Source organism: Dama dama, chromosome 5, assembly GCF_033118175.1.
Source record: "Dama dama isolate Ldn47 chromosome 5, ASM3311817v1, whole genome shotgun sequence".
Taxonomy (NCBI): domain Eukaryota; kingdom Metazoa; phylum Chordata; class Mammalia; order Artiodactyla; family Cervidae; genus Dama; species Dama dama.
This window is the reverse complement of record NC_083685.1, coordinates 10,745,185-10,770,773: the sequence shown is the minus strand read 5'-3', so window position 1 is coordinate 10,770,773 and position 25,589 is coordinate 10,745,185. Positions and strand designations below refer to the sequence as shown.

Here is a 25,589-nt window from a genome sequence, read left to right as displayed (position 1 = left end):
GAGTGCTGTCGAGGTGTCAAGACTCAGCGTGTCACACAGGGCCCGCCACACGTGGGCAGGCCAGAGACATCTGTTAATTCCGTGCAGGATACAGAGGCTGTTTGCCCCCAAGAGGGGAGGGGTGGTAGGTGTTTACAATGTGACACATGCACAGAGGGGACAACATCTATGTGACCACATCTCCTTGGGTTGAGACGGAGGAAGAGTTACTTAGAAAGTGAAGAGCAGCAGAGTCTTTATTGAGTTTTTAGTCCAGAATACAAAGCAAGGCTAGCTATTACCTCAATGATAGTAGAGCAGTCAACAGTGGCTTTTCCTTCCCGTTAAGGCGAGTTACAGAAGGAAGGGTGTCAGATGGACAGAATGAGATACCTGAATCTTTGGAAAGTCACTCTGAAAGCTAGGAGCAGTACTGCAGTGTAAAAGCCTTTCCATATACCCTTTGCCCCACACCCAGCCTATGTATTGGAAGGAACTTTCTTGATCCAAGAGATTCTTCTGGCAGAGTTTCTCTTTCAAGACCTTTAGCGTGCAAGGGTCATTTTTCTTGGTATTGTGGCTGATCTCCTCTGACCCTCCCGTCACTGGATGAGTAAGAAAGCCAGCGTGGTTCTTTAGGAGTTCTTCTGAGGAACTCTGACCGTGACCTGTGAGAGGGGTGCAGAGAAGCTGTTAAATCTGCATGCTTCCCTGTGGTCCGCAGGCCCCCTCAGCTGGGTGCTGCCGGAGCAATAAGCAGAAGGGGTCTCCTGACTTCCCAACATCTCGACGACCAAATGGTCGATCCCAGCAACCTGCTAGGGCTGTGTTCTGCGTTAAGATCACACTCGGCCTCCCCTTGACCTAGTCTTTCTCCACTGGGGGTCCTTCCCTCTTCTCAGGCTCTATAGAACTCGGTGTAGGACAAAGCCCAGCAAAGGACTGTGTAAGCACAGTGGTGGTAAAGTCCCTACTTATTCTTCACAAGGCATAGCAGAGACTGGGTCTTTACTCTCTTTGGTAGCTTCCATGGCTTAAAACAAGAAACCTGCAGTCAACACTGGTGGAGCCCGGCACGGGAAGAGGGCGGAGAAGGCGCCCATACTCACGGTCTTCACTTCGGTGTACGCCTGCAGCCCGTATTCCCCCAGCTCCCGGCCACTCCCAGACAGCTTGTAGCCACCGAACGGCGACTGAGCCCCAAACACGTCATAGCAGTTGACCCTACAATTTAAGATGAGATCTCAGGAGTAACTCACTGGGGCAGGGATGAAGTATCCTGCCTCCTCAAACCTCCTGTATTACTCTAAAATTTAACTTTAGAGCAAATTTTACTTTAGATAAAGGGAGGTGGAGAACCCTACTAAAATCTAGCCATACAGGGGTTCAAAAGCAGGCCGTGTGAAACAAAGCCGTAAGTTGTCCGGTCCTTCATGACATGGATGTCAATACCAGAGTGCAGCAAATGCTAGCTTCCCATTTTAATGAATTGTTTTTGCTAATTAGGTGCTAAACTTTTCAGGGTAATTTTTTTTTTTAACTATTAAATTTTGACTGAATTTAAAAACTTACCACCTTACAGGTGTACAATTCAGTGCTTTATAGCATAGTCACAATATTATATCCTCTCCATTTAATTCCAGAACATTTCTATCCCCCAGAAAGAAACCCTATACCCAGTCAGCAGTTACTCCCCTGTTCCCTCCTCCTCCGGCCCCCTAGCAGCCCCTAATCTACTTTCTGTCTATATGGCTCTGCCCTGGATATTTCATATAAATGGGAGTCACACAACGTGTGACCTTCTGTGTCTGTCTGCTTTCATTTAGTATTACACAATCCACGTTGGAGTAGGTATCAGCACTTCGTTCCTTTTTATGGCTGAACATTCCGTCACGTGAACAAACCACAATCTGTGTATCCGTTCATCAGTTGATGGACATCTAGGTTGTTCCCACTTTTTCACTATCTCGAATAGTCTATGAATATTCACATAACACTTTTTTGTGTGGATGTGTGGTTTTTTTTTTTCCTCCTGGGTGTACACCCAGGAGTGGAATTACTGGGTCCTAGGATAATTCTATGTCGAACTGACTGGGGAACTTAGGCCAGACTTGCCTGTAGTGGCTGCAACACTTTACAGTACCACCAGCAATGTGTGAGGGTTCCTTTCTCCACATCCTAACCAACACTTGGTATTTTCTGTTTTTTTAAATTACAGCTGTCCTAGTGGGTGTGACATAGGTGCTAAGCTTTTAAAACCAGGGTGACACAGATGTGGACCCTCAGTGCTGGTCTCCTCACAGCTTGGTAAGGAGCCGTCACCCATCTGCTTGTCCAAGAACAGCGTCATGGACGACACACCAGAGGGAAGTTTAATCCCCTGGAGAAGGGCGTGGGGAACCTCTACCTGCTACCCCACACCCAGACCCAGGAGGCACTGAGCCCGGCAGTGAGCAGGGGATTACCAAAGACCCTGGCCTGGGATCCCTGCCTGGGTTGTGAAGGACTGTGGGCCTTACCACACTGTGCCAGCCTGGAGGGCCTGGGACAGGTAATTGGCCTTGTCCAGGTCCTTCGTGAAGACAGCTGCAGCCAGCCCGTACTTGGAATTGTTGGCTCTCCCAACGACTTCCTCCATGGTCTTGAACTTCAGAATCTGCATCACTGGCCCAAAGATCTGGGATGAGAGAGCACGAAGGGTGGGCGTGGCAGACACAGACCCACATGTTACCCAGCTCGCCCCAGCACTGAGCAGGGGGTTCCAGAAGTGGTGGTTCCAGCAGCCCCCAGACACACTGCAAGGGCGCTGACGGCTCCTGAGGGAGACAACAGCTCCCACACTCGCTGGAACACGAGGGAAGGAAGCCAGCTGGTGGCCTTCTATTACGTGCCACGGGCCTTACACACCGTAGCTTATTTCTAAACAGTCCTGTGAGGTAGGGGTTTGCACTGACAAGTTACATGTAGATTTAGTTAAAGAACTTCAGTCAGTCATTCAGCCAGGCACTCATCAGATGCTGAAGAAACAGCTGTGAAGAAGTTAACTATGCACAAAACAGGATCTCTGATCTCAAGATGTCCCAGGTTCATCTTACGCTTTCCCTGTCTTGTATCTGAGCCGTTTCTTCCAGGAATCCTGTTTCCTTTTACGTGGGCAGCGGGACTTAGAAACCACAACATGGGAATCAGGTGTGCTTTTTGTTGCTGCGGTATGGCTGCTCTCAGCCCTGTCAGGGGAGAGCCCCCGGGAACGGATCCTGATGCGATCAAGTGACTGACCTATGACCATGACACGTGCGGAGGGGGAGCTCCGAGGAGCTACCTGGCCTGAATGAGTGGTGGGAAGCGGGAGGTCAGGAAAGGTCCCGAGAGGTGATAATCAAGCTGGGACACCACAGGAGCAGAAACTGGCTAAGCCAGAGTCGGGGGGAGGAGCAGGGAGGAGGAAAGTGGAGTTCCAGGCACCAGCACCCGTTCTTTTTTTTGGCGCCCATTCTTAAAAAATCCATTTGCCACTAAAAGGAAGTAGGACTTTGTGAAGAAATGGCTGATTCCAGTACTGGGTAGAGAGTGTCAAGAGGGAGGTGAGAAGACTGCCAAGAGCCCATATCATAGCTGGAGCAAGAGACAGGGCATCATGCACTTAGGGCGCTAGCAAAGCAAAGGAGCCCCTGCCCTCCTTAGAAAATGCATATTTTCCATTTCCGTTGAGAATGAAAAAGAAAAAGGATCAAAGTAGTCATGACGGGGAAGAGAGGCAGAACTTTCTTATACTTTTGTATTCTGATTTGTGCTCTTTTTTTTTTTTTTTTGAGTTATCAATGGAAGAGGGTGGCAGTGTAATATTTTCCCTGTGTAAGGCCACTAAAGGGCTTCATCCTTCCAGGGGAGGTGGAGTGAGTCTGAACTCCACAAGGGCAGAGTACAGGTCCTGGATACCCCAGGCTCTCCAGCGTCTGTAGAGCACGTGGCACATAGTAGGCATTCAGAAATGATTTGTGAAACAAACGAATGAGACAGTTGCTGCCCTACGTTCGTAATCAGTACCAAGGAGGAGAAGATCAAGGGACTCTAGCCATGCGGGGAAGTCCGGCTTCTGACCTAGCCCAGTGTCCTGCTTACATGAAGGCCATGAGAAGGGCCAGGAAGAGTCATGCCTTGAGTCACCGCTCACAGGGACCAGAACACACACAGGACCTGTAGGCTCGGCCAGGGAATTCAGATACTCCCCCCAACCGCTGGCAGCCATAAAGAGACTGAAGAGAATCACAAGGTCAGAAGTGAATTGCAAACGGTTTGTCTTATGCACTGAGCCAGGATTTGACTCAAGGTCAGCGGATGGGTCACGGGTCAAGATGCTGGACTGAACTGTCCACTTCTCCTCCTAAGAACATTCCCTCAAGCGCTGTACCCATACTGACCTCCTCCTTTGCGATGGTCATGCCATCTTGCACATCTCCAAACACGGTGGGCTGGATGAAGTAGCCACGGTCAGCAGCCGCCCCCCCACCACACAGCAGCTTCGCCCCCTCCTCCTTCCCAGATTTGATATAGCCAAGGACCTTCTTAAACTGCGTTTCATCCACCTGAGGGAGAAGGAGCCCAGAGTTATACAGATGCTACAGCCAGACATCTCCTAGCTTCAGTCTTAGAACCACACAGGCAAGGCGACACCTGGGAAATGGGCCAGATCATGAATGCACCACACTCAAGTCACTTCGGTCATGTCCGACTCTTTGCAACCCCATGAATTGTAGCCCACAAGGCTCCTCTGTCCATGGGATTTTCCAAGCAAGAATACTGGAGTGGGTTACCATGCCCTCCTCTAGGGGATCTTCCCGACCCATGGATCAAACCCACATCTCATGTCTCCTGCATTGGCAGGTGGGTTCTTTACCATTAGGGCCACCTGGCAAGCCCAGATCATGAATAAGCAAGGCCAAAAGCCTAAGAATAGACGCCACCAAACTCATTAGCCCTCAAAGAAATAAATATTAAGCCTGCTGCTGCTGCTAAGTCACTTCAGTCGTGTCCGACTCTGTGCAACCCCATAGACGGCAGCCCACCAAGCTCCCCCATCCCTGGGATTCTCCAGGCAAGAACACTGGAGTGGGTTGCCATTTCCTTCTCCACTGCATGAAAGTGAAAAGTGAAAGTGAAGTTGCTCAGTCATGTCTGACTGTTAGCGACCCCATGGACTGCAGCCTACCACGCTCCTCCATCCATGGGATTTTCCAGGCAAGAGTACTGGAGTGGGTTGCCATTGCCTTCTCCAATATTAAGCCTACCATTTTTGTTTTTCAAGTATGAGATTACTAAAAATTTTAACTAGTACGAAAATACATTGATGGTAAAGGTATGTTACATACTCTGAAATATTCATATACTGTTAGAAAAACTGATAAAACAGGTCAATTATACCTCAAGTTAGAAAAGAAAAAAAGGACCATAAGCTGGTACAGCTCTTTGGGCAAGTGTCTTAAAAATTAGGCAAAAAAATTAGATGTTCATATCCTTTGACCCAGCTATTTAACTTCTAGGAATTTATGCTACATTTGACAAAGGGACCTGAACATGGATAGTCACTGGGGAACATCTTATAAAAGCAAAAAGCAGAAACAATTCTAAGTATACGTCAGTAGAGGAGCTGGTTAATATATTTATGGTATATCCATATATTGTATCATCATTAACAACAGATCAGTCAACTAACACAGAAAGATAGCCTAAGATGTTTCTTAAAGGGGAGAAAGCTTATAGAATGATATATATTCCAACTTTTGTTAAACATACCAAAATGTAACTGTGTGGGTGTGTGAATGTGGTTGGTTACCTACAGGGAATGGACATGGAGGGGAAAAGGGGAATCTTACTTTTTACTTTAGACTCTTTTTTATGAAGTTTTTAATACAAATCTGTATTACCTGAATAATTAAATAGCCACAAACCACAAAGAAAAATGAGAGAGAAAAGGATGCTGTAATGGTAGATATATGTCTTGATTCATTTGTCAAAACCCACAGAATGTACACCACCATGAGTGAACTCTAATGCAAGCTATGAACTTCAGTTAATAATACAACAAATGTACCACACCAGGGCAAGATGTTAAAAACAGGAGAAACTAGGGAGTGGAAAGGTTCAGGGTTTATGGGAACTCTGTACTTTCTGCTCATTTTTCTGAAAAACAGAATCTGTTAGTTAATTAAAAAAAAACAAACAAAGGGCTGCCTTGGCTGGCCCCAGATACTGGGGAGTGGACACCAGCAACACAAGTGCCCCCAGGACGGTGGAGCCCACAGAGACGCCCTCGTGGGCCCTAGAAGTGGGTTCAGGGCTGCAAGCAAGGGACTTGTGCGGGCAAGCATCCCTGATTCCTGACCTACGGCTCCTCCTCCCTGGGAGGAGGTGGCGGGAGGCAGCCAGCACAGGGCCCTGTGGAGAGTGAGGCCGGGACAGACTGGGTCTAAGGACAGTGCTGGGAAAAGGACCAGGATATGAGAGGAGGTGGTGGGGAGAGGTGCTGCTGTGTTTCTTACTGTAATTATTACTGACTGTTAATTAAAATGAATACATGCTCGTGGTAAAAAAAAAAAAAATTTTTTTTTTTTCCTTATATTTTCAATCAAACAGCTCAGAAGAGTATAAAGTGAAATGAAGTCCCTCTGCTACCTATACCATGGCCTTCTGCTCGCCTCCCAGAGGCAGCTGCAATGAACAGGTATGCATGTGTCTTTCTAGTCAAGGCATTTTTATGGATGGCCGAGGTCCAGGAAACACGTGTTCCCTTTCCCAGAGACGCTCCTCGTATTTATTATGTGTGTGTAACTTACAGAGGGTAAGTGTAACTTTCCTCTGTTAGTTTCCACTTCACAGCCACTCTGGGAGTTAGGAAGGGTAGGTGAGAGACTGGTGGCTCTGAGACAGCAGGTGGCTTATCACGGGCACACAGCTGGTGCCTGGCGGACCTAAGCCTTGGAGCCGGGCCTGCCTGACTCAAGAGTCCAAGGCCCTTTCTGCTTCTCCACGGCAGCTCCAACACTTGAGACCTGAGTGCAACCACCGAGCTTACCTGCGGCCCCTGCTCAGTCTGGCTGTCAAAGGGGTTCCCAACCACACGAGCCTTGGCCCGGGCAACACTCCTTTCCACAAACTCGGTGTAGATGTCCTCCTGCACAAAGGTCCGCGAGCCGGCACAGCAGCACTGGCCCTGGTTGAAGAACAGGGCGAAGTGGGCCTGCTCCACGGCCCAGTCCACTGGGGAGGCAGAAGGCAACCGCAGTCAGAGGAGAGGCAAAGCCTGGCCCCTGTGGTGGCTGCTGCCTATTAACACTGCCAACAGCACTCATGCCCGCTGGGTGCCAGAGCCCGAGTGGGGACGAGACAGGTCTGACCTCTCCCGTCGCCAAGCACGGAGACCAAGTGGCAGACAGACACGAGGAGCAGGGGTCCCAACCCGCTACGGTCATGAAGCCAAGGGAGGCTGGAGGACAAGCCAGCTGGCCCGTGACCATCAGGGAGGACTCCCTCAAAGCAGACAAATCTAGGAGCATCTCAACAGGACCAGGAAAGAGGACGTGATGGAGGGAAAGCAGCCTGATCTGACGGCAGGCTGCACAGCTGGGCGAGTCAGTAGCTCGGCCTGGCTGGATTACAGACAGCAGAGAGGAGAAAGGTGGGGGACAGGCCACGGCCACACAGGCCGGAGGGCCACGCTGAGGAGTCTCGCTTTCATCCTGAGGCCCTGGGGGCAGAAACCAATCCAATGGATGATAAGGATTGCAGAGCTGAGTGGGACCACAGGAGACACAGCTAGTGGTGGGTTGATATCAGACCTCTGCCTCCCCACCCCTCCAAAAAACCTTACTATCAGCATCTGACATGATGATATTGGGACTCTTTCCTCCTAGCTCCAGGGTCACTCTTTTGAGGTTACTCTTCCCCGCAGCAACCTGGATTAGGTGGCCAACCTGCAGGGATGCATAAACAGGGACAAGCTCTTAGTGGAGAAGAAAAGAGCCAAACATTCTCATAGGCACAGAACAGAAGTCCCCACAGCTTGAGGGAGCAGCTGGATTAGAAGAGACCTGGAGAATTTCACCACATCTGGCCACTCACTCACATAGCAGCCCCACCCTCTGAGCTCCCAGGATGACAGCGATGTAGCGACAACAAGCAGAGTCAGAGTCACTGCCGTGTGGCTTCTGCCTCCTGAGCACCATCTACACACCAGACACTGTGCTAAGTGCTTTGTGAGCATTGAGGTCAACCCTCTAAACAATCTCAGGGGGAGGGCCGACTCTCCTTCTTCATTTAGAGATGTGGGAGCGGCAGCTCAGACTGGTCAAGTCACTTGCCCACAGTAAACCTGGAGTCAGAATTCACACTGGACAAACTGCGTCCAGCACCAGTTCAGACTTGCCACCCTGCTTCCTCCTCACCATGTTCCAAATGGTATCCCCCGCACATAGCAAGGATGGGGTGCTTTTCACCTCCACATTCCAAAGCCTGGCACAAAGACACCCCTGTGCTTATCTGTTGGGTGAACACACATTATCTTGGTCAGGAAACCATCCCATCTGCCAGATTCTCAATACCCCCTTGAGGCATTGATTTAGGTGGTGACTAACCCCAGAAAGAGTGAACCGTGTCACCTCGGCCACCATTCTGCCCTCCCACAACCACCATCTCTCCGCACAGACTGAACATTTGAAGGATCTCCATCTCAGGGGAATCATTTTGAAGATCCCCTCTATTGTGCTATTCAATGTGCCTTCTCTAAAGTCATGGGATAAAGCCTTCCAAGAATTCAGGTTACCTCTTTAGAATGAATTTTGTCCCTGCGTCCAAGGTCATTATGATTAAGGAATCCCCAGACATCTTATACATCCTTGTCTCTCCAGAGCCTGGCCCAGAGCAGCACTCACTCATTCATTCACTCACCGAGTAATTACTCTGGGGTAGACCTTTGCTGAATAAGCTGTATCTCACTCATGCCAACCCTGGGAGGTAGGCAGAGTTATTATCCCCATTTTACAGATGGGGAAATGGAGGCTTCAGGAGGCTGACTTGCCTAAGGTCACATAGCTAAGTAAGTGCTGCTGAAACACTTAGTTTGACTCCAGTCATCTCTGCCACTACACCACACCTACATCTCTACTGCATAGACACTACCATCCTCAGTCTAAACACAAATGAATGGAGCCCCCAAAGACATGCAGTGAATCACCCCAGGTCATAATGACAAGGCTGGGATTTGAACTCATGTGTCTCCCTGAAGCCCACTCTTTAATCACCAGGACAGTGCCAGTCAAAGAGTCTGACACAGCCCAGGTGCTTTGACCTTGGGCAGGCCGGCAGCTCTGGGCTTTAGAAGTCTAGACAGCCTTGGCTTCTTTATCCCACATGGGATGTCAACCCACCCCCTGGCCCCACAGCAGCTGGAGGGTCAACCAGTCTACAGAGGGCTCCACCCTAATGGTCACTGCTGGTACACCTGGGCCCCTCGCACAAGCTACTCAAAGACAGTCCTGGGGCAAACCCCCATGCAGTGCCCAGAGGCTCATCTTATTTTATTATTTTGTTTTTATTGCACGACTTTCAGGATCTTAGTTCCCCAACCAGGAACTGAACACCGGGCCACAGCAGTGAAAGTGCCAGGTCCTAACCACCGGCCCACCAGGAAATTCCCCCAGAGGCTGATCTTGAACTCACCATCCTCTGAGGACAAGGGCGCTTGAGCCAAAGGCACCACAAGCCTGAGGTGCTGGGATGCCTTACCTCAGTGGAGCCGGTGAAAGCCACTTTGTCCACATCCTCATGGGAGGCGATGGCAGCTCCGGCTGTGGGGCCAAATCCAGGAATGATATTGACCACACCAGGAGGAAAGCCAGCCTGTGAAAAAAACACCAGGGACACTGGAGTCATTCTCCTGCTTCACAGAGTCCATACAGAGGAATACGCATCCCTTCCCAGAGAGGCTGAGGCAGTCGGCCCATCACCCAGGTAAGCAGGCTTACTGGGTGCTGCTCAGGAGTTCTAGATGGTACACCGAGGAACCTGTTTTGTGGGATTCCCTATGGCTGTTGCCCCTCCCCCCATGGCACTCAGAATGATAATCTTCACAGGGGTGGCTGTTCAGTCACTCAGTTGTGTCCGACTCTGCGAGCCCATGGACTGCAGTACGCCAGGCTTCCCTGTCCTTCACCATCTCCTAGAGGTTGCTCAAATTCATGTTCGTTGAGTCGGTGATGCTATGGAATCATTTCATCCTCTGCTGCCCTCTTCTCCTTTTTGCCTTCAATCGTTCCTAGCATTGGAGTCTTTTCCAATGAAAACAGGTCTGGCAATGAAACCCAACATAGAAAAGAGGTGATGGGGGGGTCACCTAGGCTGGTGTGACGAGCAGAGGTGAAGGGGGTCAGGCCCTGAGCTACAAATACCCGGCCCCACCAGGGGGCCCCTCATCAGAACTCCTATAGAACAAGCCTTTAAAAAGGCATTTGGAGGTCAAGACGGACACAAGCCACGCACCTCCTTAATCAGGTTGGCCACATAGAGGGCAGTGAGTGGAGTCTGCTCAGCCACCTTCATCACAACCACGTTTCCCGTCGCCAAGGCTGGGCCCAGTTTCCATGCTTGCATCAAGAGCGGGAAGTTCCACTGCAATCAACAACAGCCACTGCCAAAATCTCAGCCAAGAGCTACAGCAGCTGCAGAAAGTGGCAGCCAGAGAGCAGAGATTCTCTGAACCTCTCCTGTTCCCCTCACAACTCAATTACAGATGTAAGACAGACGAACAGGCAGGTGGTGGGCGACAGGATTAGTGACTCAGGTTCATTGATGCTTTTACCAGTGTGGAGGCACCACACAGCATTCACTCCTCCCTACCGCGCTCAGACAGCTACTCTGACTTCCACTTTTCAGATAAGGAAATCAGTTCCTAGGGGTATCAGTGACTTGCCCAAGGTCACAGAGTTCACACACGGCAGTGCTGGTTGGCTTTGTTAAAACCCATATTCTCACCCACTGCCCAGACCACCATCCAACATCACCCCACAGACCTTCCCACCTTGGCAATGAACCTGCCCGAGACTGCTACCTCCCACAGCACTCCTGACAAACCCTCACGTGTTGGTTTTGGGTCTAAGACTCACTGGGATGATCTGCCCACACACTCCCACAGGTTCATGGCGGGTGTAGCTGAAGTAGTCCCCGTCGATGGGAATGGTTTTCCCGTGGTACTTGTCAGCCCAGCCGGCATAGTAACTTAAAAAAAGAAAAGAAAAGTCACAACTTAATCAGTCACTGTCAGAGACCCCTGTAAACCCTGGCAGAAAGCAAACACTCAGACTGGTCCAGCTGGGTCTTTCTAATAACTGCCCTTGCTCTTGGCTTTATTTCCAAAGAGAGTTAGCTAACCACTAGGGTCTCAGTAATTCATTCTAGATAACTAACCTCAAAGCCTCAGACTCACCTGGGGTGCTCATAAAAAAGCACCAAATTCTAGGTACCCACTTCGGACTTATTCAGCGGACTCTCTGCGGCCTATGCCCAGGAGTCAGTATTTTTAATAAACAGATATATTAAACTGTGACCGTCTGACCAGTGCAGCACCATAGGTTATCATCTGAGAACCACGGCTCCACTCTAGTGTGAAAGTGCAAACCCATCTAACGGCTGGCGCTTGTGTGCACAACACCGTACTACCAGTGAGGGAGCAGTGACCAGAAACAAATCGGTGACTGAGTTACCGTCCGCACACACAGGGACACCAATGGTGGAAAGGCTAGTCGAGGGGAGGAAGAGCCATGCGTGTGTAGTACGTGATGATTTTCAGGGAAGCAGGAAAATGAGAGATGGGGGAGGGATACAACACGCGGTGTGAAAAAGAGATTTCAGAAGTGAACGTGTCTGCTGAAGTTAGCCCAAGAGCAGAGTTGACCTGAGTGTGAACATGGGTATGTGACCCTGGGGAAAAAAACAGCCAGGGAGTTATTTTACCAGTCTGTACAAATTAAGGCATCGCCGCTCCCTTCCTCTTAGGCCTATATTGTGCGTGTCTGCTTGCCTCAGGGCAGATGTTGAATCAGCACAGAAGTACACTGCTCAGACTCAGGAGGGCCTGGCGCTCTGCCTGGGGTTCACCTGGCCACTCCCTCTTGGCCATTCTTGCAGAGCACTCTCGATCCTGGCACACCTGTCATCTGGGGCTGGCAAATTCTTCGCTGTGGGAGCTGTCCTGTACCCTCTAGGATTTTTAAAGCATCCCTGGCCTCTACGCATGAGATGCCAAGTAGCACCCCCCTCCCAGTTGTGACAACCAAAAATACCTCCAGACGTTACCCACCGGCCCCTGGGAGACACAGTGGCCCTGGCTGAGAACCCCTGTCACGAGAGAGGACCACTGTTTTGTTCTCCAGCCCGTATGTCTCTGACACTGCTTCTTCCCCTCCACCCCTGTCCACGTGGGCACGAGGCAGCAGCCATTATTTGTATAATGATGTGTCCACCCGAACCACAGCTGGTCAGACAATCAGGGCCGCTCCTCCAGGAATCTGGCACGAGGACTAAGGGGCTGAGGTCAGTCTGGCTGGAATCAAGCACAGAGAAGAAAGCCCGGGTGTGGGCAGCCAGGTTCCACCATGCAGACAGGCCCTAAAGAGGCTGGGGTAGTCGATCAAGAGAAGAACGCAGCAAGGAGGCAGCAGTGAGAATCAATGGCCTTGTTGGTTTAAGACCCCCCACTCTGTAGCTGCCCAAGTTAGCCTGAAACCTCTTATTCCTCATCTTGTATTTCTCAGTTATTAAAATGTTTGTGGGTAAACCCAAAGCTAGCAAGAAGGAAGCAAATAATGGAGAACAGAGACAGATGAAATGAAAAACAGGAAAACAACAGAATCAACAAATTCAAAAGCTGGTTCTTTGAAACGGTCACTAAACTGACAGACCTTTCGCTAGACTAAGGAAAAAGGGGAGGGACTTCTCTGGTGGTCCAGTGGCTAAGACTCCGCACTCCAAATGCAGGAAGCCCAGGTTTGCACCTGGGCTGGGGAACTAGATCCCACATGCCACAACTAAAGATCCTGAATGCAACAACTAAGATGTAGCGCTGAATAAATAATGTTTAAAAAGAAAAAGAGAGAAGCACAAATAACTAAAATCAGAACTGGAAGTAGGGACATGATGATTATAAAAAACGAGACAGAAATGATTATGGGAGAATGTGATGTGCCACTGTAGCCAACAAATCAGATAACCTCAAAGAAAGGGACAAACTTCAGCTAACCCATGAAATTACCAAAACTGAAAGAGAAGACATGGACGACTCAATTACAGTTTTGGTACGGAGGGGCGGTTCCCCCTGAGATAGAGTCTCACTACGTTCCCCCGCTCCTGTGAGCCTTTCACAGCCCTGCAGCAACACTCCCCACCTGCTCGCCCAGCCCTCCCCACCCTGCCCCTCACTGGCACGGCCACAGCAAACAGCAGGGAGCCCGAGCTCATACCGCAGGCACTTGAGGACCATGTCCAAGTCCACCAGGTAGGAGATGATGTAGGGCTTGCCGTTGTCCAGGGTCTCCAAGGCCTGAGTGAAAAACAAAACCAGATCAGCACAGACGGGTGGGCACAGGAATGAATCAGAGCAAATCAGGTGATGAGCAGCACGGAGGCTCAGCATGGTACGGGGAGGGCTGCTGGCCCCTTTGTGCTGAATTTCAAGGCACTTCTGGGCCTCTTCAATGGCAGGGAGCATGAGGGAGGGATGGGAGGAAGGAGGCACCAACTTCTCATTCAGTCATTTCACAAACATTTGTTTCAAGCTTCTACTGTATGGCAGATCGATGTTAGGAATACAGAGATGATCACTGGGAGCTCATAGAACAAAAAGCCAGAAAATAAGAACACAATCATTAGTCGCAAGTGTTAGGACCAGGCAAGGTCTAGTAGATCATGTTCAGGGAACAGGTCTTTAAGACTACGGGATGCCATGGAAGGCTTAAGAGCAGAGTACCATGGTATAATTTGTCTTCTAGAAGGTTCACTGTGGCTGCTATGTGCAGTATGGATTGGGAGAGGTGAGGGTATTGCCTCCTGGTTTCTTCTGCCTCTTGCAGCCAGGGAGGAGGCCCAGCACACAGCAAGCCATCCATCTTCTGGGCTATCTCCAGGAAGGCCTCCCCATCACAGCCCCTCCCCACCCGTCTCCTTTCTTAGCCAGACCCATAACATCAAAGGAAACACTCAAGAGGCTCCCCAGGTTGACACAGGGGCAAACCCCAAAGGTGTACAGCATTCTGGTCAGTTACTTGTCAGCAATGCAACCCTTTGCTGACTATCCACGGGATGTCCATTCTCCGTGTAGGTTGAGAAGGGAGGAGGTTCAGAACTCACAGCCAGGTAGGTCCGGTCTCGCTCAATCAGATCAGCCAGGCGGTTCAGCAGCCGGCCCCTCTCGGACGCGTCCATGCGGCGCCAGGGCGAGCCCAGCTGGGATGCGGCCCGGGCAGCCTTCACTGCCCTGTCCACGTCTGCCTGGAAAACACCCACCCAGGCACCTCAGGCCTTCTCAGCAGTAACCTCCTCCAAATGCCTCCTGACCCACTGCCAAACGCACGCACAGGGGCTCCAGTCGATACCGGTGGAGACACTGCCCCAAACAGTTCCTCCCAGCCTCGAAGAGCTCTGTCGACCAGGTTTAGAATGAGCAGCTGGGCTCCTCTCCTTGCCAGGAGTCAGAGTGGGAATGAGGATACTGATGGTTTCCCATTTCCGAATCCCCCAAAGAGTTATGTAGGGAGCAGCAACACCGGGATCAGCACTTAGAAACTGGCCATTTCTGACCCCTGATTCCTTCCCAAACAAGTTCAGTAAAATTCCTTCTGAGATGACTGGCAGTCTGCAACACATGCAGGTTTACCAGCTTCTCTTTCCTTGGGGAAGCAACAAAATCAACACAGCTAGCATTTTTCATAGAGGCAGATGTGTATCAGGAGGTGGGGAGCATGGTTGTCATTAATATTAAATACATTTACCATTAGACTATGAGTCAGAAAAGTATTCACACTTTCTTTTAGCAAAGGAAGCAAGGCTTTAAATATGCACATAGAAGACTGTCTTAAAGCAGAGGACAGGAAGCATTCTTGAATCATTTGTTAAAGCTTTTTCTGTTTTAAAAAATGAAGTGTTTTTTTTTACTGAATGTCTAATTTTTTAACTTTAATATTACTGTTTTTTAATTACCATGGGGATATGTAAATAAAAAATATACTACAGATACCATAGCTAGATCTCAGAAGACCCAAATTGTGCTCAACAAGATTTCCAACCAGCTGTGCACTTCCCTTCTCTGACCTTCAGCTTCCAGGTCTGGGATGGAGAGACTGGATTAGACGTTCTCAAATTAAATTCCAAGTCTGCAATTCTACAGCTGTATGAATTCTTGAACCGGGGTACAATCTAGCACTTTTATCTATAAGGAAGTTTCTGTGGCTTTACTTACTCAAAAATCTTAATGGGCATTTTAGTTATGAAAGTAATACACGATAAAGTTTCAGCCATACGAAAACCTATGTTAAAGAGTGAAACCACCCTTGCCCATCCCCAACCTGCTCAGCCCTGCCCTGAGGTTAAGTCACCAATTCTTACCTTGTCCCCTTCAGCCACGTGACAGATGACTTCCCCAGTGGATGGATTGACCGTGGGGAAGGTTTTCTTGCTGACGGCATCATGCCACTCATTGTTTATAAAGATCTGCAATGAGAAGGAAAAAAGTCCTGAGGAGCAGCTCTCAACCTGATACTGACCACCAGCAATGTTAAAAAAAAAAAATCAGAGAGAACAAATAGGAATTAGCTTCAGAGGTACGTGGCCTAGAAGTTAAAAGCACAGGCCTTGGAGACAGTCCAAGCTGGAGCATCCACTCTGCTAAAAGTACTGAGGTAAGGCATCAGTCCTTTCAATGCCCTGGTTTCTTTGGTCCGAGAAATGAAGACTACATACCTTCCTTATCAGTTATCTGTATCTACCACTGTGTGACATCACCTCAAAATTTGGTAGCTTAAACTGATTTATTACCATCTCTCACGGTTGGGTTCATTGATTGGGCTCAGCCGGGCAGGGCTTGGTCATGTGGTTGCACAACGAAGGCACCTGGGGCTGACGATGCAAGATGCCTGCTTCACTCGTATGTCTGTGGCCACACGGGTGCTTGGGCTTCCTGACTCCACGGCAGACTCAGGCTAGTCAGACCTTTCACATGACAGCTGGCTTCCCAGAGTGGTCAACACCACCAGGCAGAAGCTGGAAGGCTTCTTCTTTTTTTTATTTAAAGTCCTCTTTGTTTTATTTATTGATCTTTTGGCTGCGCTGGGTCTTCACTATAGTGTGAGGGCTCTTTGCTGTGGTACAAGGGCTTCTCTGGTTGGAGCACAGGTTCTCTAGTTAATGGCACACAGGCTTAGTTGTCTCATGGCATGTGGGATCTTAGTTTTCCCCAATCGGGGATCGAACCCACATCCCCTGCATCGGAAGGCAGATTCTTAGCCACTGGGCCAACCAGGGAAGTCCCTGAAAGGCTACCTAAGATCTAGCTTCAGAAGTCATATAGCCTGCCTTCTGCCACCAAATTCCATCAGTCACGTTATGTCATAGAAACCACCGTTCCTCTACCACACTACTGTCAGGGTCGTTATGAGAACTGAGTTAGATTCTTCTTTTCATCCGTTCAGTAAATATTTAGTGAACATCTGCAGTGGGCAGGGCACTGTTCTAGGGTTGAGGACACAGAGTGGGAACCAAACTCAGCAAGGACCTTTCTTTCATGGAGCTGGCATTCTGGTAGGCACAGAAAGTAAAGACACAATCAGATACATAAGGCAGCCTCAGACTGCAGTCTTAAGTGCAAAAGAGGAAAACGAGGTGCAGAGAGTACTGAAGTGGGGGAAGATAGAGAACTTTAACTGGGATGGTCAAGGAGGGCTTCTCTGAAGAGGAGACATTTGACTTGAGCCCTGACTGATGAAAGGAGCCAGCCATGGGAACAGTGGGGGGAGGAGGAGCAGTCCAGACCGCAGGAACAGCAAGTGCAAAGGTCCTGGGGCAGAAGTCAGTCTGGTGTCTTAGAGAAAAAACAAAGGTGGCCGGAGTTACTGGTGAACAAGGAAGAGAGTGCTAGGAGATGGGGACAGAGAGGAGGGTGGGTCCTGTGAAGCAAGCTGTCCCATGAGGCTGGGGAAATTGGTCTCAGGAAGCCAGCTGAGATGTTTCAGTCCCTTTAACCAAGGCTGGGGCAAAGGTCACAGGTGGGGTGTGGGCAAGGCCATCGGTCCAAGGCCTCTCTGCCTGCCTTTCCCAGGGGCTCTCCTGGGACCCAGCATCCCACCATGGCCTGGCCCTGGCTGAGGACCCAGGCAGTTGTCTACAGTCACTCAGCCAGGTTCTCTGGAAATGTGTGTGGGTTTCACTTTAGTTAGCTGATCATCAATCTGACGGGAAAAAAGACACCTGTTTCTTCCTGCAGGAGGGCTGGGAAGTGGGCAACAGGTCGCTTCCAGTGGAGTGAACAGGTATGGCAGAAAGAGTTCAGCCAGGTGGATCCAAGTTCAAGCTGGACTGGGCCACACCCTGCCTGCATACTCCCCTCTGAGAAATCAGCTTCACCTCCTGGTGAACTTGGAGAGGGAGGCACAGGGGGAGGAGCAGAGATAACATATGTGGAGGAAGGAGGAGGGCCAGGCACACAGTCTGTGACCCTCTGAGCATCTGTTCCCATCGCCACCCTGTGGGCAGGCTCAGGTTCCCAGCCTCACACCCACCACTTCACAGGTGCACTTGAAGCCAGAGATGAGTAGCTACAGAGAGGCGGGCTGCAGCGGTGGGGTGAGACTGGCTGGCCTTGAACTGCTCCCTCCTCTTGACAGGGATGTCAACGTCTGGTCCCATGAGGATGTTCCCCCCTCACACTGACATGTCATGGAGATGGCTCATGACTGTTATTAGCTACTCAGTATACGGCAGCCCCTGTATTGGAAGCTTTCCAAAACTGGATCATTCCCATTTAAACTTCATAGCAAACCGAGGTGAGTTTCATCCTCTCTACAGTGGGGCAGGGGGGACACTGAGGCACAGAGAGGCCAAGCCACCTGATCAAGGTCACACAGCAGCGAAGGCAGAACCTGGCTTTGAACCCAGGGCTTTGGAACTCTGAGCCCTATGCCCTTTGCCCAGTTCTTCGCAACTCTAGTCCAGAGCCCATGTCTGCCTTCAAGGAGGTCAGAACTCTTGTTTCTTAATCTCCACCTTTATGGTTTATGTACTGCCCTACTGCAAGTTTGATTTTGAGTTTTTACTACGGGTACTGTAAAAAAGCACAGCCTCTAAGCCAGACATGGGTTGGAATCCTGGCTCTACCTCTCTCAAGCTGTGACACTGGGCCAATTCCTTCATCTCCGGATGCTTCATCAGTCTCTGGAAATAATACATCTGGGGGCTTAAAGGTGAGGGTGAAATTCCACGAGGGGTGTAAAGCTCCTGGGCCAGGACCCCACACACACCGTGTCTCACCACCACAGTCCCTGCGTTCCTCCAGATCCCTGCACGGTAGCACGCAGAATTAGTCTATCCTGAGAAAGTCTCCACTGTTATTTCACAAACATCAGGAGGTATGAAGTGGACAATGTGCCAGTCTGGTGAAACTCCCCAGGTCCTCACCCCTTCCTCCCTGGGCGAGGCCCACACTGTCCCCTGATCTTAGTCCAGGATCCTGGCAAGACCACTCCCTGGCACTAGCCTCCCTCTCAGTGGCCTGAATTTGCTGAATCACTCTCCACTGTTGAGTTTTCAACAGTCTATCCTCTCTTCTAACAGGATAAGCTGGGGTTTGCAGGAAACTGGAATCTTCCTTCTGTTTATAGAGTTCCCACTTCCCCTCTCCTAGAACCAGGCTTTAATGGTCTCCTCCTTGGGGAGGTGGGGCAAGGGGGGTCCAGGGTGAGAAGTGTTCCCAGACTGAGGCACTGCCGAAGTTCTGCTTCGAGTGAGGAGAGTCTCATAGCGACTTCTCTTGAATAAACACAAGAGCAGACTCCAGGCCAAACGCTTCCTGACCTCTTGAAACCCAAAGCCTAACTTACATAACATGTTAACTCAGTCACCCTGGGAGGCAGGCCTACCCGGCTCTCACTTCCCCCTTCTCGCCTCTAGAGCAGTAAGGACGCCTCTAGAGCAGTAAGGACGCCTCTAGAGCAGTAAGGACGCCTCTAGAGCAGTAAGGACGACATAGGGTACCTGCGGGAGGGGCCTGGGCACAGGAGGACCCGGAAGGGCCCCGGAGCTGCAGGGCGAGGAGGGAGAGAGCAGAGGGCGCTCTGGGTTCCGCACCTGCTGGGTACCAGGACCTGCGCTGGTGCTGGGGTTCTGAGGGGCATGGGACAGACATGGGGAGCATCCGCTCTCAGTGGGGATCATGGGCTTTTATTTTGTAAATTGCTTTTTTTATGAGTGAGTTTATCTTGGACATTATTCCACAGGCATATCTGTCTCATTATTTGAAGCAACATAGCAATCTTCAAAACTTAACAGACCGCAATTTGTTGAATCATGTCCTACAAATGCACTTTAGGACAAGTTTTCACTACAAGCAGACCTCAGAGAGATATTTTATTTTTAGTCCAGACCACTGCAATAAAGTACTATAATGAAGGGAACCACATGAATCTTTAGGTTTCCCAGTGCATATGAAAGGTTTGTTTGCACTATACCAGTCTTTTAAGGGTGCAATATCATGATATCTAAAAAAAAAAAAACAACAACAACAATGGGCCTACTTTGAAACTGAAAAAAAAACCTTATTGCTAAAAAGTGCCAGTCATCTTCTGTGCCTTCAGCAAGCTGTAATTTTTTTTTGCTGCTGGAGGATTTGAAATACGGTGAAAACTACCAAAACATGACAGAAAGACAGGAAGGGAGCAAACACTGTTGGGAAAATGGCGCTGACAGACTTGCTCCATGCAGAGTTGCTACAAACCAATTTGTAAAAAAAAAAAAAAAAGAAAAAACCCACAGTATCTTTACTGTGCAGTAAAGCACAGTGCAATAAAATGAGCTCTGCCTATACTCCTGACAGTGCTGCAGCGAACATCCTTTGACTTGATGTGCATCTTTGCAAAGCTGGGGCAGGTTACTCTATAAAAATTAGAACTGCTGAGTTGCAGGATAACACGATCCTTGGCTTCCTCAGATATCTTGCATTCCAGGTCCCCGCAGACTGGGAAATGCAAACAGAAACTTGGGGGGAGGGGAGAAGCTGGGGCAGGGACAGTAGAGCTGAGAGCAGGACTGCAGGACCCCGGAGAGGAGTCTTAACCAAAATGAGGACACAGGGATAGTCATAATCTGCCCATGGCCTCCAAGAAAAGGTTAAATGCCCTTCAGAAGCTCCAATTTATGGACACAGGACACATTCTAGAAAGACCTCATATCCAAGCTCGGATGCATGAAAGAACTCAGGATCCATTACCTAGGAAATCTACATCCCTGGAATATGTTCTTTTCACTAAGAGTGAGCAAATGCTTGGCTTTCTATCCTGGATGGCTTCTGCCGGCATCTGGTTTTTCAGTGGCAGCTGAGTACTTTATGTCAAACAGAAAACATGTTATCTTTCGTATTGCAAGATCCTAAGGAGAAAAGTTCAGGATAAACATGGAATGCCACATGCATTCACACTTTTCATCTAGATACCTCCAGGTTACTTTGGGGTTAAGGCCAAGGGCAGTTACCTGGCACCCCACCCCACCCCCACCCCCGCCACAAGCCCTCCTCTTTCTCCTCCTCATCCCTCAGGGTCTTTGGTCTCAGATTCCTGGACTTTCACCACTTTCAAGATGGGAGGGCTGACTCCACTGTGGACTGTTTGCCAGAGAGGCAATTTCAATTTGTCGACACGCCTGTGGGCTTACATTTGGGCAATCTCTATCTCACTGCAATCCCTTCTCTAGCCAATTTCAACACTCCCAACATGTCCCCACAATCTTGTTCACATTAACTCCACAATTCTTTGCAAAAAGGCCCTTTTGAATAGAACTCTTAGGTTCCCATGCCTTGCTACTAGAACACAAGATTGTAAACAGTTTCATAAATGTCAACCTTCAATATTTACTGAGTGGTAATTATACTCCAGGTATGGAGTATAAAGAAAGTATAAAGTATATAAAGTATAAACTTTACCCCAAGAAAGTATAAAGCTCAGCGGTAAAGAATTTGCCTACCAATGCAGGAGATGCAGGTTTGATCCCTGGGTTGGGAAGATCCCCTAGAGTAAGAAATGGCAACTACCCCAGCATTCTTGCCTGGGAGATCCCACGGACTAGAGGAATCTGGTGGGCTACAATTCATGGGGTCGAAAAGAGTTGGACATGACTGAGTGCACACACACACACAAATTATGTTCCAGTCTTGGTGTGGGAATACAAATGTGAACACAAACTTGGCTCCTCCCTTCCAATTTAAAATACTCAGTTCAACTATCTCATAAATATGTACATCCTTGTTTGACCATAGGGCCTGGTCATGAGGCATCATAGCATGGGGTCTTGTGTGTTAAGAGCTAACAGAGCTAATCTTGAACCCTGGTTTCACACAAATGTGAACTTGACCTCCCTGAGCTTCAGTTTCCTCATCTATGCGATATGGTTCCTACAGTTGTTGGGAGGATGAAACGTGAAAATGTAGGTTCAAGTTATCAGGCACTGTGCCTGACAGATCATAAATAATCAATCATCATGATTATTGGGTCACAGAATTCACACGTATGTCCACAACACACATGGCTAGTCTCAACGTTGTCCTAACCCAGTCACCTCTAACTCAGCAGGTTCCCAGCATGCTCTGGGCATAATGAACAGCATTTCTGTTTCTTTATAATAGAAGCAAAAAAACCAAGGTGGGGCCAGTGAAATCCTCCGATTTCCTGTGTTGCCCTAATCTATTGTTTCTACAGAGGCTCTCGAAATTCCTTAACAAGCAGTAAAAGCAGTGCAATCAGCCTGGGGATATTTCACTTGACTCATTCAGCCTGCAGCCAACTCCAAACCACAGCCAAGCCCAACAGAGATTTTGGTTCATTCCATAAGACTCTTCAAGAAAAACAAGATAATTCAAAACTACTATTCTGTATATACCACCTGTTAGCAGTGGTAATAGGAATCCATCCGGGACAAGCTGAGGCAAGAGGACCCCAAGAAAGTTGACCAAAGCACCCCACTGTACCTCTTCTAGTTAATAAATAGAAGTGGGAGGAAAAAGATCTATTGCCTATGCCACCCCCTCTTCAAGGAGAGACCCAACAAGCTTGAAATGCAGCATTCCACACCCCCAGTCACCACCACAAGTCCTTGTGTGAGAAAATCCAGCGCCTACAGAAGCAACTTCAAAGCCTAGGTCACAGTTCACTGAACATCAGAGTCAATAATCCCCAGGGAAATGTTGGAGCATATGATCTAATTTGTACCTAGAATCCCTGGTAAGAAACTTAAAATACTAGGATTAGACCATGGCATTCTTGCCAGCAGGGATGATAAGAACTCAACACTGAAAACCGTCCAAGGAGCTTTAAAATGTGCCGGTACAGCAGAATGGCATCCTCCTGTGAACTGCTTTACAACCTTGAGAAAAGTAAGATTGGTATCTACTGATTTAGGAAGATAACCCAGATACATTGTCTAATGAGACAGAGCTTCAGAAGAGCAAGCACAAGGGTCTCATTTAAATAGGAAAAAAAGAAAACAACCCACCTGGTGCAAGCTCACTTGCCCAATGCTCTTTTACATGCGCGTGTGCACGCACACCCACAAACTTACCAGCTAACATTGTTCTTGGAGGGAGTGCAATGGAATATGCTGGAAGTTTACTTCTGCATTTGTAAACAGTGAGCAATGGTTACTTTTATGATCTCAAAGAAATGTGATAAAAGCAGCTGCAGAAAGATTTCACTCAGCGTTACAAACTAAATCTAGAGAGAATTCTAGATCCAGGACCTGTGCTATCTACCACAGCTACACGCATGTACATCGGGACCCTGTTCCCTCGCCTCCACAGGAGCGCAAAGGAGGAGGATCCTCATTGGAACCTGTGGCCACAAAAGCTTGGGCTACTGATGTCTTTCCATTGAGATTTCTGTGCGATGTGCAAGTCTTTCAAGCATGAACTCCTTCCTCCTTATGCGCCTAATGAGGAAGCAGCAGCTGCTGCCTTTTTGGCTCGTGTTATGCAAAAGGTATCTTATTTTATCCTTTGTTTTTATGCCCTTGCTAATGACGATTTGTAACACACTTTAAGGGGCTTCCCCGGTGGCTCAGTGGTAAAGAATCCGCCTGCCAGTGCAGGAGAAGAGGGTTCAATCCCTGGGTGGGGAAGATCCCCCGAAAAAGAAATGGCAACCCACTCCAGTATTCTTGCCTGGGAAATCCATGGACAGAGGAACCTGGCGGGGCTACAGTCCGTGGGGTCGCAAGAGTCGGACACGACTTAGTGACTAAACAACAACAACACCCTTTAAATCACACAGATGTGCCCTTACCCACTGCCGGGGTGTAGATCTGCAGTGAAGCTCCAGACCAGACAATCAAGTCCCCTGTTGAAAGCAGCCAGCCAGAAGCCGGCTCCCCAGCATCCTAGGTCAGCAGTGACCCCTATATTCCCACCTAGAGTTGCAACAAAAACACCACAGAAGTTTCTGGTTATCGGCTTACACTTGGGAGCCCAGATGTGAACCCCAGCCTGACCACTGATTTGAGTCTTTGGGTGACTCACTGCATCTCTTTGAAAACTCAGTTTTTTCATCTGTAAAACGGAGATAACCACAGTACCTACCTCACCGGGCTGCTTAAGGATTAAATGGAAAATCAGGTAAATGCTCAGACTGGTGTGAAGGAGGTGCACAGAGAACAGAGCTGTGACTTCTGCAAATGCCCGTGCGGTGTTGAGCCCCTGTGCTCATTCTCCGGCCCCTCCCCAGGCTGCAGAAGAAGGGGAAGCTCAGAGAAGGGCAGCAGCTACACTTGTCGTACAAACAAAATCAACTCTTTCATAACCAGTCTCCTTCTCAGCGAATTCTCCAGCACTTTGCCCAAACTCAAAGGTCAAGAGAGAAAATGTGCCAGAGTCCTGGCTGACCAAGAAATCAGCCACTGGGAATCGAGGTTATACTGGAAAATCCTTGCTTTGATCAAAGGAAGAACCCTTGGAAGGTGCAGACACCACCCGGGATGGCACTGAGGTGGCAAAGGTCCCCACCCCTTTCCAGTTCCCAGCAGTGGAAGCGGCCAGGAAGTCAAGTGGCCATGGCTGTGGCCTTGGCCTCTCCATTGGGGAACTGGTGAACTTTAGTTGAAAAGGACCCCTTTTTTTCCAGTTTTCCCATTTGGTCGAGGGCATGAGTCAAGGCATAAAAGAGATGACGAAAAGACAAAACGGCTCTTGCAAAGAGGGTCTTAAATGGACATGTCCTCGGGATGAGTGATGTCCGGATGACTCTGCGGAGGCACAGGGCGACCGAGAGACCCGAAAGCCGAGGACGACTGGGTAAGGGGAGTGGAGAATGGAACCCAGAAAACCAGCCGCGGCTAGACAACACAAGTAATCGGGGAGCCGAGGTGTCCGAGGCGGTTAAGGGGCCAAACTGCCCGCGGGGAGGGAAAGGAAGTTGTGTGGAAAGAGCAGCTGCGAGCAAACCCGTGGAGACCCAACGGGGTAAACTGAGGCCCGAAGAGATCCAGTCCCTTCCCACCCGGCAGAGAACAAAGCACGCGGGCGGCCTCACCTGGTTGTAGACGACCTCGGGCTGCTGGTTGGGGGTCGGCACGGCCTGGGTGGCGGCGGCAGACAGCAGGCGGCGGCCCTGGCGGGGGCCGAGGCGGGCGGCGGCAAGCGCTACGGCGCGCAACATGCCGAGGCTGGACCTGGGACGCCGGGGCTCGAGTGGGCGCCGGGAGGCCGACTGCCTGCAGGCCGACTGCCTGCGGGGCGCGTCGCCGGGCTGGGCTGCCTCTCTCCGCCCCCGGCGCGGCCGCCAATGGGCAGCCGTGGGGCGGGGCCCCGGGGCGTACCCGCCTCCCCCAACGCCCGGGACGAAGCAGCCCCTCGGCAGCTCGTCTCCAATGCGGAGGGGGCGGGAGTGAACCTCGGGCCGAACTTCTGCGGGGCCTCGCACTGCCCCAAGCGGGGCGCGCCTCGGGTGTAGAATAAGAGGCTCTCTCAAATTCAGCGCACGTTGACTGAACCCCTAATGTATACAGGCCTGAACTGGAGCGCCCCTGGCCCTGACTTCCGGGGGCTTACACTCTAGGGCATTACTCACCAACCTTTGGGCACCAGGCACCAGTTTTGTGGAAGCGGGTGGCGGATGGTTTCAGAATGATTCAAGCCCATTGCATTTATCGTGTATTTTATTTCCAGTCTAATGCCCCTGCTGATCTGCCCGGAGGTACCAGTCGGTGGCCCAGAGGTTGGGGACCTCCGCTCTAGTGGGAGAGACCAACCTTAAACCAAACACGAGATCATTTCAGATAGTGAGAAGGGATGTGAAGGAAATGAAGGAACGGTGAAGAGGGAC

At 49.8% G+C, this 25,589-nt stretch overlaps 1 protein-coding gene and 1 long non-coding RNA gene across 9 annotated transcripts in view; one reads left to right on the top strand and one right to left on the bottom strand.

Annotated features, from left to right (window-relative positions):
* LOC133056470 (uncharacterized) overlaps window positions 1-25,589 on the top strand; it is a 91,243-nt gene that overhangs the window by 11,949 nt on the left and 53,705 nt on the right. For all 8 annotated transcript variants that reach the window (XR_009692826.1, XR_009692821.1, XR_009692824.1 and 5 more), the window contains 2 exons: window positions 6,613-6,700; window positions 9,584-9,984. This is a non-coding gene — a long non-coding RNA (uncharacterized LOC133056470). The remainder of the gene's footprint in view (window positions 1-6,612; window positions 6,701-9,583; window positions 9,985-25,589) is intronic.
* ALDH2 (aldehyde dehydrogenase 2 family member) lies at window positions 219-24,972 on the bottom strand. The gene is made up of 13 exons (XM_061141784.1): window positions 24,798-24,972; window positions 15,628-15,732; window positions 14,374-14,514; window positions 13,488-13,567; window positions 11,136-11,247; window positions 10,513-10,641; window positions 9,760-9,873; window positions 7,847-7,949; window positions 7,052-7,236; window positions 4,401-4,565; window positions 2,499-2,656; window positions 1,089-1,203; window positions 219-647 (listed from the first exon to the last, which is right to left on the bottom strand). The coding sequence occupies exons 1-13, from the start codon at window positions 24,921-24,923 to the stop codon at window positions 615-617; spliced, it is 1,566 nt and encodes a 521-aa protein (XP_060997767.1). The 5' UTR covers window positions 24,924-24,972; the 3' UTR covers window positions 219-614.

Bases quoted from the DNA above. Each gene is read 5' to 3' on its own strand.
- ALDH2 (XM_061141784.1), bottom strand. From the start codon at position 24,923: ATGTTGCGCGCCGTAGCGCTTGCCGCCGCCCGCCTCGGCCCCCGCCAG. The intron at 13,568-14,373 runs GTGAGTTCTGAA...TTTTTCACTCAG, and splicing joins GAGACCGGACCTACCTGGCT to GCCTTGGAGACCCTGGACAA. The intron at 10,642-11,135 runs GTGAGTCTTAGA...TGTTGATTGCAG, and splicing joins TGTGTGGGCAGATCATCCCA to TGGAACTTCCCGCTCTTGAT.